Below are 19,012 nucleotides of genomic sequence, written 5' to 3'. Positions count from 1 at the left end.
CTGGAGAGGTGCCTGCGAGCCTCTGCCTTTGAAAGATGTTCTTCATAATTTCCTGATACAGACCTAGGAAGGCTGATGTCTTCCCAGGCTGGGTTTCTATGCCCCGAAATTCCAGACGAAGTCTCCATTCCACACCCCAGTTCCCTGTTTACAATAGTGTCTGGCATTTTTGGTTCACGCCAAGGGTCTCCTCCAGATACCACATTTGGCAAAATACTGCGAGGCAAACCTTTTTAAGTGGTGTGGACTTCCCCAGTGCTCATTCTTTTTGTCTTCCAAAATTTGGTCCTCCAGACTTGAGTGTGTGTTTCTTTGCCCTCCTCAGCTTCCTGATTCATATTCCCACAGATTAAGCTGGCTGACTTGAGAGCCACATGGCAATCTCCTCTTTAGTGTTTTTTTTTTTTTTAAACCTTCACTCCCACAATAATATGGTCTTACATTTTACCACAAACTCTCTACCCAAGGTCTTTCCTTTCCCTACGTCTTTTCTCCTCCTTTGTCTACTAAGTGTCCACTGTCATTTACTGCCGTGTCAACCTCCTCTGGGATCAGATTCAAGGCCTCTTTCAGTGTGCTGTTCTTTCTTATCTCAACCCTTAAAGCATGAGGTTGTAATTCATCAACTGGCTAAATCTCACAATAAAACAATAATTTAATGAGGACAGGGATTTTATTAATTTTGTTTACCACTGTATGTCTACTTTTAACAATGCCAAATAACTACTGGCTAAATTCTTCTTGAATAAATAAATGATTGCTTTATTTAAAAAAAAAATACTGGTCTTTTTATGACTTTCAAGAACTGGCTTTCTAGATATGACCTAACGTAACCCCGAGAGATGGACTAAGCTGATCAGTATTTTCATTTTTCGATGAAGGAACTAGATGTTCATGATTTGTACAAGATAATTCAGCTACATAACAGCATCCAGAATCTAGGGCTCCAACCCCTGGTCCATTATTCTTCTCCTTAGCTTTTTGGGTGGTCCCAGGTGGATGCTGCCTACTGGGTTATTCTCATGGAAAGCACATTGGAATGAAGATCCATTTGCTCCTAGGCAGGAGCTCTGCCTGAGTCACGCCTGCTGAGAAGCTAATGAGGTCAGCAATTTCTACCCAAGCATCTAATGCTTCAGAAACAACTTCCAAACCCTGATACACACTGAGATTCTCTCCAAACATATTCTCTTTGTTCCAGCCCTTAGAATAAGCAGCATTTACAGAGAAAAGCATGAAGGCTTTAGTATCACCTAGAACTGAAGTCAAATCTCATCTCAACTCTTTTATAGCTTGTGATTCTGTAACTTAATCATCAACTGGGATGTTGCACTGTTTATAGGAAAATATGAAAAGCACCTAGCTCAGTCTTGACCTGAAGTAGCTGTAGTGGTTTAGTAAAGGGCATTTAATAAATGCTCTACTTCAATATCACTAAGAAATATTGGTAGGTAAAATTCAATGTCTGTTCCATCCGATTCATCTTGAATCCCACTATAGGGCACAAACAATTATACTATGCGTGGTTTTCTTCCATACCTTGCCCAAAACACAAAGATGTGTACAAGAGAAACACAAGTATAACTCCTTTCTTTAGTCTAACCGCACCAATGAAATAACAAAAACATGAAACATTTCAGAATTGAAAAGAGTTACAGAGGAAATTCCTTCTCTGGCCACATTTGGGATTCTGCTTCAAAGTTAACAAGCATTACTAAGGTTTAAGTCACTTTTCGAACCAAGCTAATTTCTCATTGGTATGTGATAAGGAACCAAACGCTTAGGTATTAAAATGATTTTTAATTCCTTTTCTCACAAAGATGAGAGCAAATGCCAACTTAAGAAAGTATGAAACATGACTTAGCAATGTAGGAGAGAAAAGACTAAAATGAAAATAAATAGCGTAATTATTCTTGCAGTGAAAATTACAACTCCTCTGGTGCCAGAATTGCTTGCTATGGGAGATATAGATGTTTCCATTTCATTCATTTCCATTTCATTCAGTGCATTCACAATGCATTGATTCAATGGATTTCAAAACGAAAATTCAATAAGGTTGCCAAAACATTATGTACATGTGATCCAGAAACTGTAGTCATGCAATAACTATCCAGAGTTCGCTACATGTCTAGAAATATTAAGGTTTTAGCAAGCAGTTTAGAGCACAATTTTTGAAGATAACATTTTCCTTCCTCTTCATTTTAGTAAAGGACTTGATTTGGTAAGTTTAATATTTATAATAAAATATAGCCCAAGTTCAATTTAATATACCTCTTTTTGTTGCCTCAAATATACCCCAGGTTGTTTCGCCATTGGGAGTGTACAGCTTTTTCATGTGTGTTTGGGATAGAGGACCAAATGGCTCTAAGAATATGACATTAAAACAGTTACATACGAATGTTACAAATGGAATGTGCAAGCCATGCAGTTTATTCTGAAAAAATTAGCTATCTACAGGAGTATTTTTTAAAAAATAGGAATAAAAACAATTAACTTTGTATAGGATTTACTGGTCTGCAAAATAGTTTTAAAGTCTCACTAGATATTCATACACCATAAAGTTACTATGAAAATGTTACTTTGAAGCTAAAGAAATGACTGAGACAGGACTCGGAAGGAGACAAAGACCAAGACACAGAGAAAGGGTCAGGAGAGAGAACACTTTGGCTTACACAGATTCTAGAATCTAAACAAGAAAATGCTTTGCACATAATAAGACAACGATATATAACTATTTGCATTTCATGTAATAAAATCTCTCTTTATCACTCCAGTTTTTGGTGATTATAAATGGCCATTATCATGCATACATACAATGCTATGTGACCTTAAACAACTTTACCAAAAAAGCCTATTGAACATTAAACTACTAATTATAATAAAAAACAAAGTCTCTCTTGTATCATTAAAGGCTGTTCTGCCCAGGCCGTGAGTGGATGAAGAAGATGTGTTACCATGACCTCCCCTAACAGTTCCTGTCACCATTGTGACGTCACACGTTAGACACTATTGGTGACATGGCTGACAGAACCAGACATCTCAGAGAAATCAATGCCCAGCGCAGGGTCCCTTTCCATGAATGTATAAAGTTTAAGCCTCGGTGATATAGAATCATCTATAAATAAGACACATTATATACCTCTTATTACATAACACACACATACACACATATATATATATCTCTTATTATAGAAGAAACTTATTATATACCTCTAAGCAGAGCAATGGAGAGGTGAAGTCACTACCTATAGCTCCTTCCAGCCCTGAGAGTCAGCAATTCATCTAGAAGACACCTCTTCTTTTCATGCTTAGAATTTTGAGGCGACTTATTCAGGCTGAGTTGTGGGACTGGTTTTGTCACATAAGGACACTGCCGCCAAATAACTAAATGCAGGAATTTTTTCCCAGATGGAAATGTTTTATGACCATGAATAGCCAAAGCTTGAATCAGTAAAAACACAAGAATCTATTCCAAGTTATCATAATGAACTATTTCGTTAGTGACTCTAGGAGGAAAAACATCTCAGTAATTAATGTTTCTTTACCTTGGTGACTGAATATTTGAAAAACTCAAATCATGAGACCCTGTACCCCTTGGTCTTGGCACAGCATTTCAAGTTTTCCAATTATAATGACACGGTAGTCTACAGAGGTTAGATGTCAAATGTTTCATTCTTTTTTTTTTTTTTTTTTTTTTTTTTTGCTTTTTATGGCTACATTTGTGACATATGGAAGTTCCTAGGCTAGGGGTCAAATCAGAGCTGCAGGTGCTGGCCTACGCCACAGCCACAGTAATGCCAGATTCAAGCCACATCTGTGATCTACACTGCAGCTTACAGCAATGCAGCATCCTTAACCCACTGAGCAAGGCCAGGGATTGAACCTGCATCCTCATGGATACTATGTCAGCTTCGTATCCCACTGAGCCACAGAGAGAACTCCTCAAATGTTTCAAATCACTTCCAGAGTTTGTGAAGGATCTGGGTCCCTTCCACCAGCTAAGTCCTATCTCCAAAGCTGTTTTCATCCAATTACACACCAAAGAGTCTGCGTGTTCTGTCATCAAAAGAGAGAAGAGGGAGGGTGGTGAGGCAGAAAGGGAAGAAGGAAAAAAGATGAAGCTCTTTACAAAGAGGGAAAATCAGTCAAGTAAATAAAATCTTCCTCTGGTTTCCTCAACCTTCACTTAATCAGATTGGAAACAGCACATATGATAAACAGAACCAGATGTAACCTAATAACTCAAGAAGGGCTCTCCAGAGAATTTGACTGTGTGCATCTTTACTGCAGGACTTGGGCTGCTGTGCTTGAGTTCTGTCCTCTTTTTCATATATTTTTGGGCCTTCCCTTGCTGTTATGAGATGCTAACTCCTGGGCTGTGGTAACCGGCCTAGAAGCTTTTCCCTCTTCCAATCTCTTCTAATTTTCTGGAATTTCGAAACCAGAAGGAAGAAAGAGTTTGTGTGGTAGATCTCATTATTGTTCCTAACTATTTACTGCCCTTTTGTCAAGTATACAAGGACTGTATACTTTTCCCCATTGCCAAGTGGTCTGCAGGACAGCGTCCTTATGGGAAGAATATATTTCACTACTCCACTGCTTTCACGTGCCCTGCTTTCACCAGTGAGCTATGATCGGCAGTGACAAATGCCTCATAAAAGCAGAAGCATTGAGACCCATTGCATGGTTCTGACATTCCTCTTTTCCTTCTGCCATGAGGACATGTCCCAGTGAGGGGCTGCTCCCTCAGCCTGGATTCCAGAATAAAAAGCACACATGGGACATAGCCACTCCTGACCTATAGTCAGTATCCCGAAATATGAACAAGAAATGCACAAAGCACTGAGATATTTTTTTCATCACAAGCTTGCAAACACTGACTCATACAGGAGTGTTATTATCGTATGTAAAATAAGAGGAGAATGAGTTAGGGCTCAAGATAATCCTTTTGTTTGTTTGTTTTTTGTTTTTTGTCTTTTAGGGCCTCACCTGCAGTGTATGGAGGTTCCCAGGCTCAGAACTGCAGCTGCTGGCCTACACCACAGCCATAGCAATGCCAGATCTGAGCCACGTCTGCAACCTACACATGATCCAACTCACAGCAACGCTGGATCCTTAATCCACTGAGCAAGACCAAGGATCAAACCTGCATCCTCATGGATACTAGTCAGATTTGTTTCTGCTGAGCCATGATGGAAACTCCAATAATTCTTATTTGAAGAGAGAGCTCTGATTTGGTTCCTTCTGTGCATCCCTCCCCATAATAGACACACTGACTCTCCAGGTAGGTAAGCTTGGTAAGTTGAGGTCCCAGCTGCTCCCATTTATAATAATTTATGGAAGTCCCCATCAGCACCTTAACGTAGGACCCATCAGATGCACAATGGTATGTCTGTTTTTCAGAGGGCTTAAAAGCTATTGAGGGAAAAAAAGGTAATGGAACTTTTCTGACTATTACACAGTTGGCATCTCGTGTACATAGAATAAACCAAGACCCTTTGCCAGATGGTATTAAAATCACTCTGCAATCCAAATTCGAATTTTAAAAAATATTGTGCTTACACTATGAAGTAAATAAGAAGTCTCTCCAATTTTTGAAAACTAGCAAACAAAACTTATCTGCTGTTTTTTCCATCAATTCCTTACCTTCAGTAGACCCTTTTATATGAAGGCGTTTATTGAGTTCCTCCAATTTATTCTTCACATGTGAAAACCAAAAAAGAAAAAAGAAAGAAAGTCAGAAATGTTCTTGCTTTCTAGCACCCTTCTCCCTATTTGATACCCAGCTAAATTCAAAACAGGATCCTAAACTTCATCAATATCATAAGCTCTGTAGCGTATTACTACTTTATCTCAAATTGAAATTTTAAGCTCCACTTCCCAGTGACCTATGGTCATGAACATGTTATTTAATCTCTCCATGACCTTGTTTCCTTTCCTTAAAACCATGGATAATCATGGTACCAACCTCCAGTGTTGATATGATGATCGGGGCACATAACGTAAATTAATTTGAATATTGCCTCACTATTTCGGATTAACCTCTAGGTACACTAAAGTGTTTCCCAAACTAAAATTTCTTTTTCTTTCTGTCTTTCCTTTTTTTCTTGGCAAGCAGAAGTTCTTTCAGGCCAGAAATCAAATCCTCGCCACGGTAATAACCCGAGCCACAGCAGTGACAATGCCAGGTCCTTAACCCACTGATCCACCAGGGAACTCCCCAAAATTGTTTCTTCTCAAGTTGAACTGTAATGATAGCAATTCTGAAAAGTCAAGGTTCAGCAACTCTATCTCCCACTATATATCCTAGAGACACTCTAGCATATGTGTACAAAAAGATATTTGCAATAATGTCTACTGCAGCTTTGTTTGGAGGTGCTATCAACTGGAAATTACCAAACATTCTCAAATAAGGAAGTGAATAAAATCATTACGGTATATTTATACAATTAAATATTAACTATCACCATTAAAAATGAATGAGCTAAAACATCATGTATTAAGATGCAAAAACCTCAGAAATATAATAATGAAAAAATAAATGCAGGATACATATAGTATAACAGCATTTACATAAAAATATAAAATATGCAAAACTATAGGTTATTTTAGGGAACTATACCAACGATTTCTTAATATATTATTTAAGAGATAGATGTCTGAAGCAAAAGCAAAGAAACCTGCATGGCAATTCTACACACTCTATTTAGGATATTAGCTACCTTGGGGATGGAAGGAAGTGGGATTGGGCTTGGGGTGTCACATCACAAAGAGCTTCTACCCCATCTGTAATATTTTCTTTCTCACAATGTGTGCACTGACATATTCATTTTATTAATCTCTATACCTTTTCAGTATGTCTGTATTTCTTTAAGAAGAGGGAAGTAGTTTCTTGGAGAAACCCTTTGACAAGTTAAAGATGATCTAGAATCCCTCTAAAATGGTTTAAGGTAAAAATAACCAAAAGATTTCTTGTTCCCCAGAAAAAAAAGGGTAATTCAGAAAACAAGATACAACTAATAGATTCCTCTAAAATTATATTTGGAATTCACTTCAAAGATCACTGCCTATTGACTTGGCTACTCAACTCCTCCAGCTGAGGTCTTAGAATTACCTACTTTATACCAATTAGCCCTGTTTCTCATCAGGAGCTAAAGTGGGAAGGATTAAAAAGGGGAGGAAAGGAAGAAGAGAAAACTTCCTCCCATCCTGGGCCCCTAGGAGTTCTAGAAGGTAGCACATGGCATGGGAGGGGACAGGCCAGTAGGAAAACTATTTTCCACTTTTCTGAGGTCTAATAGAAAGGCCACACATTTGCCTGTAATCAAACCACACATGCAAAAATAATGGATTTCTTTGCTTTGTGTTGGAATCCCATCAACTCAGTGTGGTAACACTGGGTACATCTTGCTGTCAGAAGTACTGATTGGCAACTCTAAAGGTCTTTGATCAACATAAAATCCAATAAGAAAGTCACTGCTGAACATGTGTTATTTGTTTCGATAACTGTCCAAATACAATGTGCTGGGTAGTCCATATTTGCACTACCGCCCCCGGCCCGCTGCACCCTTCTCTGCTCTGTGCCCTGGAAGACTGACCTCTAGGGACAGAGCAAGTTGCCCTCCGGCTGGGCTCCAGCAATGAGAGGCATGGGCAGGAGTTGGGGAGGAAGGATTTACTCCCCCTGCTTCCTCTCTTCCAGATTGATGTGTGCTTCCTGCACCCATACAAAATCCCATAGTTCCTTCCGCTACAGCTCTTTCTCCATGTGCTTGTAACTGCTCCCTTCCTTTCTTGGTGAGGCCTAGGATAGGTATCCTCTTCGCCCCAGGGTGCTTCCCTGCCCCTTATTGATTTCCCTCTACCCTGCCCAGCCTTGGTAAAGAGTCTTCTCATTAACTGTGATTGAAACAATCCCTATAAACTTTCTTGAAAAACTTCTTCTGCTTGGGCCATCTGTTTCCTATTGGGACCATGAAGGATAGACATGTGATCCAGGTTGAAAAAAAAAGAATGTCTGGTTGGGAATTATGACTCCACAGAAGAGCATTATGAATTTTACTTGCTGCTCTTCATTTTCTACGCCTGTGCTGTCCAAGATGGTAGCCACAAGCCACATATGGCTCTTTGCATTGAACGTAACTGAAACAAAATTAAAAATGTAGTTCCAAGTGTTCAAAATCTGTATCTGGCCAGTGACTGCCATTTCAGACAGTACAGATAGGCCACTCCTATCATCACAGAAAGTCCTACTGGACAGCACTGCTCTACTCCCAACAGGCTCCCCCATGATAAATATAAAAGATTATTTCTACCTTTGGCTCTACCTTATCATCACAGGTACAGCCCAGGTCAAAATCAGACTGAAGGTACATAATCCCTGGATAATTGGGTCTGGTAACTTCTTCCGGCATGGTTGGCCTGAAAGTGTTAGTACGCAGGAGATGATTCAAACTTCCATGGGTCCCATTATTAGGAGCTGGTTTCAATCCCAGGAGATCTGATGAGAAGAAAGAAGAGGGGCGGGTTCTTTGTAAATATTTTTGATCAGATATGGTGAGCGTCAAGGCCATTCACCTTCCAAGGGCCTGAAAACTTGGAACACAAATAAAACATCAGATACAATGTAGATGGCAGGCTCATGTCTTACATCCTAAACCATTCTTGTCTGATCATGTCTTGGCAACAGCTTTCTGAAATAGCATGTTCATCGCTTGATTCTATAGAGAGACATTCCCCCAAAAGAAAGAGTGAAGGAACAGGGCCTCACTTAGTGATCGCCTATGCCTGTGATAGTTATAACCCGCAGACTATCAGTGTCTGCATCACTGCCTTTCTGCTTCTCTATGAGACTTTTTATCCCGCATGTTGAAGTGGGACTTATAATCAATAATAACCTCTAGGCTGCCCTCTAATGCACTCCGCAGAAGGACGGGGACAAGAGGAGGCTTTGGCCTTGTGCCCTGAAGTGCCGCTGTGAAATGAACGGGCTGATTTCATAGCTGGTGAGTGGCTGCCAAGCGAGCATACAGTGACTTGCCTAGGCTGAGAGGCAGGGAGAGGAGAGCTCGCAGCCAAGATGGGAAAAGAACCCAGGAGACCCGACTTTCAGACTCCCCCTCTAACCACCAGACTGGCACTCCCTTACTAAATAGGAAAAGTTGTCCTCATTCAGCAACTAGAAACTCAAGGAAGAAAAATAATTAGGAGCACATAAATAGCTGGCCGGGGTGCAAGCTGGCAAAATTTTAACTGGGCTGCAATGCGAGAAATGGAGGTGGGAGGAAGCTCTTGCTTCACCCGGCCTCTGACCAGTGGTGTCAAACTGGAATGCTATGTTAGATCAGCCAGAGCCTGCCAACAGCAACACGAGGAAAACTCCCCATTAGTCAACTGTTGAAGGAAGACAAAGAAGCCTTAGTAGGGGATGATATTCTGTCCCTTGAACCAACAGGCAAATGACAACATTTTTTTTCATGAAAAGATGAGGTGATCCCAGAAAATAGACACCTCATTTCTTTCTCTGATGCTGAAGAAGTTCAGATGTTCACTCTAGATTGTTTTCTTGGTTTTGATTAAATAAGTGACTTACCACACATAACATTGTAAAGTTCAATGTTTTCGAATGGAGGCACTTTGGTCTTGTACTTAAAAGTTGGGCCATAACCTACAAAAACAGTCTTCCAAAAGAAAAGAAAACAAACAGAAAAAATTAGGCATTACCAATAGCCAGCAGGGCCCCTTCCTCAGTTTATGAATGCTTTGCCAGCTTCACTCCCACCACCACCGCCATCCTTCTGAGAATCGCTAAAACAGACTTCAATTCACGGTTCTGTGAGCATACCTGCATACTGTTGACCTTGTTATCAAATCCATGGTCTCCCTGGAAAAAACATTTTCCTGATGGTTTCTTATAAACATCCAGAGGTTTCCTAGAGAGAAACAATTGCACAGTCAGGATTTCTCAGGAAATCACTCTACTTGAATGAGTTTCCAGGGTCATTAAAGTCTCTAAGAAGTGGATTTCACCAGCATATTCATCTCCATTTTAATTTCATCATCCCTGTGATGATGAAAAGATGCTGTTGCTCATTCACCCCAAGGGCTTCTGCTTTGACCATCAGCCCAGGACAAATGGGGACCTGAAGTCCTGGTGCCCTCCTCATACCTCAGGCTTGCACTGAGTGAAGCACTTGTCACAGGTACAGACACACCTTGGAGACATCCCAGACCATGGCAATAAAGAGAATCTCTCTATAAACCAAGCCTCATGAAGTTTTTGGTTTCCCCATGCATATAAAAGCTATAGTTATGCTATACTATAGCCTATTAAGTGTGCAATAGCAGTGTGTCTAAAAAAGCAATGGACATACCTTAATTAAAAACAGTGCTGTTGGATGATGGAGGATAATGTGAGAAAAAGAATGTATGTATATATATATGACTGGGTAACCTTGCTGTACAGTAGAAATTGACAAACCACTGTAAATCAACTATAATGGAAAAATAAAGATCATAACAAAATATTACTGTTGGGGAAATGGCACTGATAGATTTTTTTAATGTGGGGTTGCCATAAACCTTCACCTATCTGCCCATGTGCGTCCCCAGCTCCAAGGCTGTAAGATTCTCCACTCTGGGACCGTGTTTGTCTAGCTCACTTCTCTACCCAGCCCTACCTATAATCAATGCCAAGCACACAGTTGGCCCTTTTAAAATATGTGATGTTTAATCAAAGAATGGAGATCTGCATTCCATAAAACAAAGTTTGCATACAAATTTACCTGTCAACAAACTTACCGAGTAATACAACTAGAGAGTATAGCTAAGGGGTACACATAACATATGTAACAGTGGCATAGCTAACAAGAGCCAAGTCTCATCTAGACAGCACCTCTTCTTAGAAATAAAAGGAAAACTTGCTTTCTAGACATCAAAACTATTTGAACTTCTTTGTTGTGACTGGAAGATGCCTTTTGCTTAGGGTCAGGTAGCACTTTTCCAAAACATTTTCATATTTATTAATATAAGTATTTGCTAAGTGCCTACAGGTATATCAAAGTGAAGTAAAATGCTTGGGGAAAAACAAGGAAATTAAACTTGGGGGTCCTTGCTCTTAGGAAAAGTACTTTCAGCTTCAGAAAAATAAGATATGTGCATATGCCTCAACAACTCAAAAGAGTTACACTGAAAAGATTTACTGCCAATTAAAGTGCCTGGCTCTGGTCTCTGCCAATTTGCTCAAATGTCTGCATCTTTTACTGAACTCCTATTCAACTCTCAAGTTTTCTTCACTTAAACCTACCAATGGTACCAAATTTGCTCTCTCTTCCAAGCCATCCCATGTTCTGATACACCCAGCCAAGTCATGCTGGTCACATTTTGGTAAATTTTCCTTGAATACTCCCCATGTCTGTTCTAATTGATTTCAATAATTTCTAGACCATGTATAATATCTCTTCATAATACTGTATATTTAACTCTATGTATCCCGAGACTATTCCTGTAAGATATTTATATATTTATCACATTTGTGTCCCCAGATGTCCCATGCTGATACAAGCTCTTAGAGGACCAACATTTTCTTGGTATCTTCTCTCCCTTGTAAACTCATTCAAGTACATAGCCCAAATGCACCTAGTAGGTGTTCAGTAATTACTACAGACTGAGTCACAGTACTTTTCTTAAGGAGAAAGAGCCAAAGTGAGTGGGAAAGGCTGTTCCCAGGTCTGAGCGAAAGGGATTAAGATTTTGATTATCAACTCTTTGGAACAGGTTAGAGCTTCCAGACACATTCTATACCAGAGTCAAGAGCAAGGAATCGTCTCTTCCATATTGGAGAGTCTTTTGTAGTTCAAAACAAAGCAAACATCTGAAATATTTAAAGCAATGAAAAACATGCCCACAGTAACAGAAGTTTGAAGGTTAACAACATCTTCTGAATTCTTCTGTAAATGTCACTAACAGGCTAAGTCTTGTCAAGGGAGTCCAAATTAGTCCAGTGGGATAAGGCAATGTCCCAGCCATACCTCTGACTTACTTAAGTAATAAGAACAGAGGCTAGAACATAAGTTTGAAAAATGAAAGAGAGAGAGACAAACACACAAAGATGCACTAAGAGGCTACGAAGAGACAGGGAAGTGCTAAGATCAGGAACATAGAGATGTACTGTCTCAGAGACAGATTGTTCAGCTAGCACACAAACTCTTCGGAAACAGCACAATTTCAAACAAGGCGATTTCTTTTTATCATGGTTAAGGGCCCTAAAATACTCTGATTGCCAAGGTGGTGGTTATAAGATGAGAAACAGGGACAGCCCATCCCCAGCTTACCTTGCAACATGCCATCTGCGTTCTACCAGTAAATGGATGTCCTCAATTCTTCTGTTGTTGGCGTAGTGCAAACGTTTGGGGAGGTGCTGTTTCATGTAAGGCTTAAAGTGCTGATCGGGTTTCTTACACTGAAATGTGAATGGACGTTGAATTTTAGATGGAGCGACTTCAAGAAAAGACCAAGACATTCACTCTCTAAAAATATGAAGGAGGTTTTAAGTTAAAAAAACAAAAGGCTAATTAGTGGATAAGTGGAATTTAGTAACCCATAATCAAATAACAAAAGCTGAAAACAAATAGATTTCAAAGAGGATTAGATAACTTTGAAGAAGACGTGGAAGGTTATCAGAGGGGAGTTAGACATTTTTAAGATACATTCCTGACTCGTAAGGCCACCACCAAGAGCAAATCACAATGCAGTTAAGACTTTTCCCAAGTCAAGGGGTGGGAAGGTGGGGTGGAAGGGAAGAGGGTGCATGTCCAGGCCTGTGTGGTTACAGTCTCACGTGCTTGTAAGGTCTCTGTCCTGGATGGGGAAAGGATGGAACAGGGTGGTGGGCAGATCTGGTTCAGAAAGAGCAAGGATCTGTTTAATCATGAATGAATACTTTTCAGATCTCATGGCAAGATCAAATAATCTCATTCTGTATCACTGCCAAGACCATTAGGGAGCCTGCAGCTGTCCACAGGCCAGACGTTTTGAAAGCTCTCAGGGAAACAAATATACAGGATGGCAAGGCAGTGAGGAAAATGTCCCTTTCCTCCCACAGAGGAGGCAAACACCAGAGGTGGGAGTGTGGAACACCCTCCAAGGGCAGAAGCCTGGCGACATGCAGCACTTACCGTGAGATTAGCCATAATAACTTTAGGGTCATCTGTTCAAAGAGAGAAGGAGAAAGATTTCAAAAAAGTTGACAACCATCACAGGGAGAAATTAATTTTGCAGCAAGAGACTCGATTCTTTTTTTTTTTTTCTCCTAGAAGAGCTATCACCTTAGATTTTGTTTAGAATATATGTCAAACTGTGTGTAGGTATTCACTGTTTCAGGAAATGAAATGCAGCTAAATAAGTGGAACAATTTCTATGGTAAATGTCCCTACTAAGTCCAGATCAAGCTTTCTGGAAGAGAATTCCTCCTTTCAGAGCACCAGGATATTGCTGGGTAAATCGCTGCTGTAACCTCTCCCAAATGGTCCCTCTGGAGCCTGGATTTAGTTTGTTTGAAATTTAACATCAGGAACTAAACTGAGCATTTGGGGCTTTTAATGTAACTTGCTATTTATCTGCAGATTTTTGAAACAAGTGATCATCCACTTTTAAGATGAATCTTCTAATCCATTGAGTTATTTTTTTTTTCCTAAGGGGAGTTTTGTTTTCTCAGTTACATCACAGGTCTAATTACATAGGTAGCTGCCCCCTTTCCAGCCACAGATACACACATGTATGCATCTCCTCTATTTCCACTACCAGCAAACAAAGGATATTTTAGTCAATACCCTGAACTAGCTAAAAGCAAAACTATGTAAATGATGGCTGTGTATAAACTGTGGACAGGATTATATTATCTGAAGGTCTCCTTTTGGGGGGTGTGGAAAGAAAGAGGAGATTGTAGGTTGGTTGGATTTTGTTTTGTTTTCAAAAAATTTGCTTCAGCATGTCATTACAGAATCAGCAGAAAAGGGAAGCAGCATTCAGAAGAGATACCGGCAGTCATGAGGCACCCACTCTGGTATTTAAACATCAGTAGAGCAGGTCACGTCTCTGTCATTTCCTGCTGCATCCCCAGGGCCTGGTGCATTATAAGCACTCAGTAAACATTTGCTAATAAATATAAATAAATATTTTTCCACATTTGCTGCAAATGCATGAATAAGCTCACCTTGCAGCGTTTAAGTATCCACTCTTCACAGGCAATGTTCAGAATCTTATGTCTAAAGCGATGAAATCCAAAGATAAATGTGGATTCCTTTCCACTTAAATTGGGGTTAAAACATAGTTGCCCATTTTTTCATGGCAAGCAAATAAGTTATGGTAGCAACGATAATTAACCCCAATTGCATCCATATCACAGGCAGCCTCTCTGTAAGCGCTTTGCAGGCACTGTCCCTCTGATCATTCACAACTACTCTGGGAGGTAGGTGCTATCAGAATCCTCACTAAGCCAATGGGCATTTAGAAGGTGGTGGAGGAGGGACGGGGGACATGTACACTGGGACCTATCTGGCCATCTGCCTGAACAAGACACTTTGAACCTCTCCATTCCGTGGCCTCATAAATCACAGTCCTCAAAGGGACCAAAAAGAGTCAGTTCATAGTCTTCAATAATGGAGAAAAATAAATAGCACGGTGCAATTCTGTGCTCAGATAAATCCCAGAGAATCTCTAGGAGAAAACAAATGCTTGAGTCCATGTGTGTGACACCAATCCTTCAACTCTGAAATACTCAGCCCTCTTATGCTAGTAGCTCCCAGAGAGCGGAAGAGAAACCCAGCACAGGGTGGTATTTAAGAATTAGCAAAGCCTCTGTATTTCTACTCCAGCTCTACCACCTACTGTCATACACTTAGCCAATTACTATACCTCTCCCTGAGCCTTGGTTGCTGTTTACAGAAGATGATAATACCTATTACACAGGGCCCTTGTAAGGATGCAGTAAGATGTGTCATGTGTCTGACTAAAAGAGTGATGGGACGAAAATATCCAGCACCATAACTACCATTTATACAGCTTTGACTCTGTGCTAAGCACTAATCTAAGTGATATGTAGATGATCTCTCATTTAATCTTCCCAGCAATCCTTAAGTTACAGGTAAGGAAACTACAGGCGAGGCACAGGGTGTCTAAGTAGCTGGCCCAAGGTCACAGTGAGAACAGCGGGCAGAGCTGGGATTTGAACCCAGACATCTGCCACCATCGTCCGTGCTCCTCACTACCTCCCTCTACTGTCTCCCTCAAAATGTATGAATGCGTTTTGTAAAATACAAGACATTTAACTATTGGTTAAATGATAACATTTATTTATTTGTTTGTTTGCTTATTGTCTTTTGTGGGCTGCACCCGGCGCATATGGAAGTTCCCAGGCTAGGGGTCGAATCAGAGCTGTAGCCACCAGCCTATGTCACAGCCACAGCAATGCAGGATCTGAGCCGTGTCTGTGACCTACACCACAGCTCACAGCAACACCAGATCCTTAACCCAATGAGTGAGGCCAGGGATCGAACCCGAATCCTCATGGATTCGTTACCAGGAAAGTTATTTCTCCCTCCCCTCCCCAAAACAACCTCCCTATTACTTTTACTGGTGTCTCAAACACCTTTCAAATTAGACAAAAACTTTCTGGCGTAAACCCTAAAATGCAAATACTAAATCAAGACTCTAGCAAGGGCTTGCCTATGTCAAGTAAACAGAAGAGAAGAGAGGACACAGAGGACAAAAAAAGCATAGAAAAGAGAAGGCAAAGACACCACCGTTCTGTTTATTTCACAACGTTGCCTGGAGCTGACCTTGGAACAGTTCCCATTTGTGTTGACTCAGGAACTTCGTTTGGGAAAAACTTAATTTTCCAAAGTTTTATGCTTGGTGCCAATGGTGTCTTATTCCCAAGGCTAAAAATGCTAAAGGATTTTCTTTTTCCAAAATGCAGCATGTCTCCAATAAAACTACAAGCTTCTCAGAAGCTAGGTGGTTGGGCAGCGTGTAAAACATCTTAGCCCATAAATTAAAGTTCTTGTCAGTGGTATAGCATAACCGAATGGGTAAAACATAAGTGATAAGAGTAGTCCTGCTTATTTTACTTCTAATCTTTCAAAACAGCTGCCACTTTTCAAGGGCTTCAGAGTTTCTCCTCCTGGGTTCTGTCAATCACTTTTACAAAGGTGACAAGTCCCCTTTAACCAGGCTTCTAGAAAGGTTCAAGAGAGTCTCTGAGAGAGGTTCTGCCCACTATGCTATGGACTCCCTCGCTTCAGCTGAAGAGTAAGCCTGAGCCTCTTGTTGGAAAGTTTTTCTCTTGTAAACAGAAGTTTATGGTTATACACATGCCTCAAATTAAGTGTATTTTCCACATGATAAAAACAAGAGCAAATATTTACATAATGCTACCATGGGCCAGGAACTATTCTACATGATATACATAGATTTATTTTCACAGCAATCCTATGAGCTAGCTGTTATCATGATCCCATTTTTTTCAGATTAAAAAAAAAAATCCTGAGGTTTAGAGTTTAAATGATTTATTCAAGTTTACTAAGCTCAGAAGTAGCAGAGACACGGGAGTTCCCATCATAGCTCAGTGGTTAACGAATCCAACTAGGAACCATGAGTTTGCGGGGTGGATCCCTGGCCTCGCTCAATGGGTTAAGGATCCGGCATTGCCGTGAGCTGTGGTGTAGGTTACAGAGGTGGCTTGGATCCCAGGTTGCTCTGGCTGTGGCTACAGCTCTGATTACACCCCTAGCCTGGGAACCTCCATGTGTCACGTGTGCAGCCCTAGAAAAGACAAAGAAAAAATAAATAAATAAATAAAGGCAAAGAAGTAGCAGAGCCAGGATTTCCATCCAAGTGAGCCCGCCTTCAGGGAACAAGCCCTGTCTCTCTCCACTAAATCACCACCTTAACAACTTAGCATGTTAAGAGGCAACTTACATTTAGCATTATTACTAAATTTGGGTCGAATTCTTCCTAGTGTTCCAGGCACTAGGGTAATGTCATCCACATTAGTCAGGTAATTGCTCAAGAATTCAGTTCTATCACATGTGACATCTTCCATTCCTAGGGGCAAAGGAAAAGAAAAAATTCTTTTCAGGCAACTGTAAAATTAACATCTCAATGCAGACACAAAAAATAATATTCAGGCATTTCCTTAATTTATTTTTAACAACTTAATGTGAGGATCCCTCTCTTTTGAGATTTCTTAACTTGACTTTGAATTTTGTGATGCTTCTTGATATAATCTTTTCACCAGGCTTAGATTTAGTCCTATCATCTTGAAGCACTAGAAGGCTGCAAAGGCATCACCTCAATTGCCATTTTAAGTCACTCAGCAAAAACAGCAAGACAAGGAAATAACCATGATCTTCTAAAAAAAAAAAAAAAAAAAAAATTTACACAGTCATGCAAAAGATGTATTCTTTAAAAAGAAAAAAATCCTAGATTACTTTAAACTCTTCCCAGCTGGGGGTGGTGTAAGTAACTGGAATATATAGTTCTGCATCTCTTTTAATAAAATGTCATTTTCCAGCTCTCTCTCTCTAACATATCTCCTGATTTGAATACCAGATAATCACCAGTCCTCAATCTGCCTCCACTGGTGGCCTTGGATGTTACTGAAAAAACAATACTGGCAACAAGAGATGAGAAAGAAAAATGTCAGCCCTAATGACCACCCAAACTGAAAAACAAAATAACGTTGAAAACAAGCTGTAAACAAGGTAATCAGTCAAAACTGAAGGCTAGCAACTAGGATACCAAAAAGGTCTAGGTAGGGAATTTTTTAAACCAACCAAATATTGTCCCCACCCATAATTTGTTTCCTGCCTCCTATCAAGGAAAATTTCTTGATCAATGTTAAAAAATAATTAAAACAAAACAAATGCAAAACTTAGAATCATAAACTATGGAGAACTTTATTGTCATTTCAGAATTTATGCGATGAGATGGAGCTATGAAGGCATGACATGTTGCTTTGCACAATCCAATATCTGAATATTCTTTAAGAGAGGGAACACGAATGATTCTGAAAGGATTCCGTAAGGTTTTGGAATAAAGAAATATAACCCAAAGTAACCCAGATCTGATTAAATTCAAAGTAGTACCTGCTGGGATCCCAGATCCAGACCCTCCCCCCCTTTTCTTTTTAATACTAATTGGAAGATAGAGAAAAATTTATCCCAAAATAGCACAAAGGCTATATATCTTGTCTTTTAACATTTAAAAACCTCAGAAAGAAAAATAGAAACAGTAAATAGCTATTATGTTCTAGCATAAGGTTAACCCAGGAAAGAGAAGTCTCTAAATACATATTAATGGAAGACTATAAGGGTCTTCCATTTGCTACACTTCTAAATCATTTATGCCACTCCAGTGGTGAACCATCTCTCCTGCTTTCAAAGTGCTTCTCAAGCATCATCACCTTTCACCCTTTAGACTCAGTGTAGGTGGTATTACTGTTCTCATTTTACAGACGAAGAGGCTGAGACTTGGAAAGGCTTTTAAGTGGCATAGGGTAATGTGAACTCCAGTGAAACTCATTCTTACTCTAAAGCCTAGACTCTGAAATACTACCTTTGAAGAAAGAGATGCTGTGCAATCTATTCATCTCAGAAGCCTGCACACTGGTAAGACAAGGTTTTAATCTAGCCAAGAATTTGGCAATGCTCTAGCTTGTGATTCACTGGGACCCACCTCCTTCTTAGACATCTGGCTCCACCATGTGACCAAATATTCTTGACACTTCTGGGCAACTTAAATTGATCAGCTGTGTCACATACTCCAAATTCTCCATCCTATCTATCTACAGCTCCACCAAGTCAAACTCATGGAGCATGACTTTGCAGATGGTCACATTTAGTCCCCGAAAAAGAGCAAGTAAGTTCCAGGGCTTTTCTTCCTTCCTTCCTTCCTTCCTTCCTTCCTTCCTTCCTTCCTTCCTTCCTTCCTCACAGATCTTATAGAATATTCT

The 19,012-nt window shown here is 40.1% G+C and overlaps 1 protein-coding gene across 15 annotated transcripts in view; it reads right to left on the bottom strand.

Moving 5' to 3' along the window:
- ENPP2 (ectonucleotide pyrophosphatase/phosphodiesterase 2) overlaps nt 1-19,012 on the bottom strand; it is a 113,678-nt gene that overhangs the window by 18,755 nt on the left and 75,911 nt on the right. For 8 of the 15 annotated variants that reach the window (XM_005662883.3, XM_005662884.3, XM_013996523.2 and 5 more), the window contains 7 exons: nt 16,978-17,103; nt 13,176-13,207; nt 12,333-12,460; nt 9,845-9,932; nt 9,593-9,680; nt 8,316-8,500; nt 5,647-5,698 (listed from right to left, as the gene is read on the bottom strand). In XM_005662883.3, the coding sequence (XP_005662940.1) occupies nt 5,647-5,698; nt 8,316-8,500; nt 9,593-9,680; nt 9,845-9,932; nt 12,333-12,460; nt 13,176-13,207; nt 16,978-17,103 (699 nt within the window). The remainder of the gene's footprint in view (nt 1-5,646; nt 5,699-8,315; nt 8,501-9,592; nt 9,681-9,844; nt 9,933-12,332; nt 12,461-13,175; nt 13,208-16,977; nt 17,104-19,012) is intronic. The other 7 variants (XM_021088984.1, XM_013996524.2, XM_013996526.2 and 4 more) reach the window with 1 other exon arrangement.

The sequence above is a fragment of the Sus scrofa genome, chromosome 4, assembly GCF_000003025.6.
Source record: "Sus scrofa isolate TJ Tabasco breed Duroc chromosome 4, Sscrofa11.1, whole genome shotgun sequence".
Lineage (NCBI taxonomy): Eukaryota > Metazoa > Chordata > Mammalia > Artiodactyla > Suidae > Sus > Sus scrofa.
The sequence above is the reverse complement of the archived record's forward strand: the minus strand, read 5'-3'. Positions and strand labels throughout refer to the sequence as shown.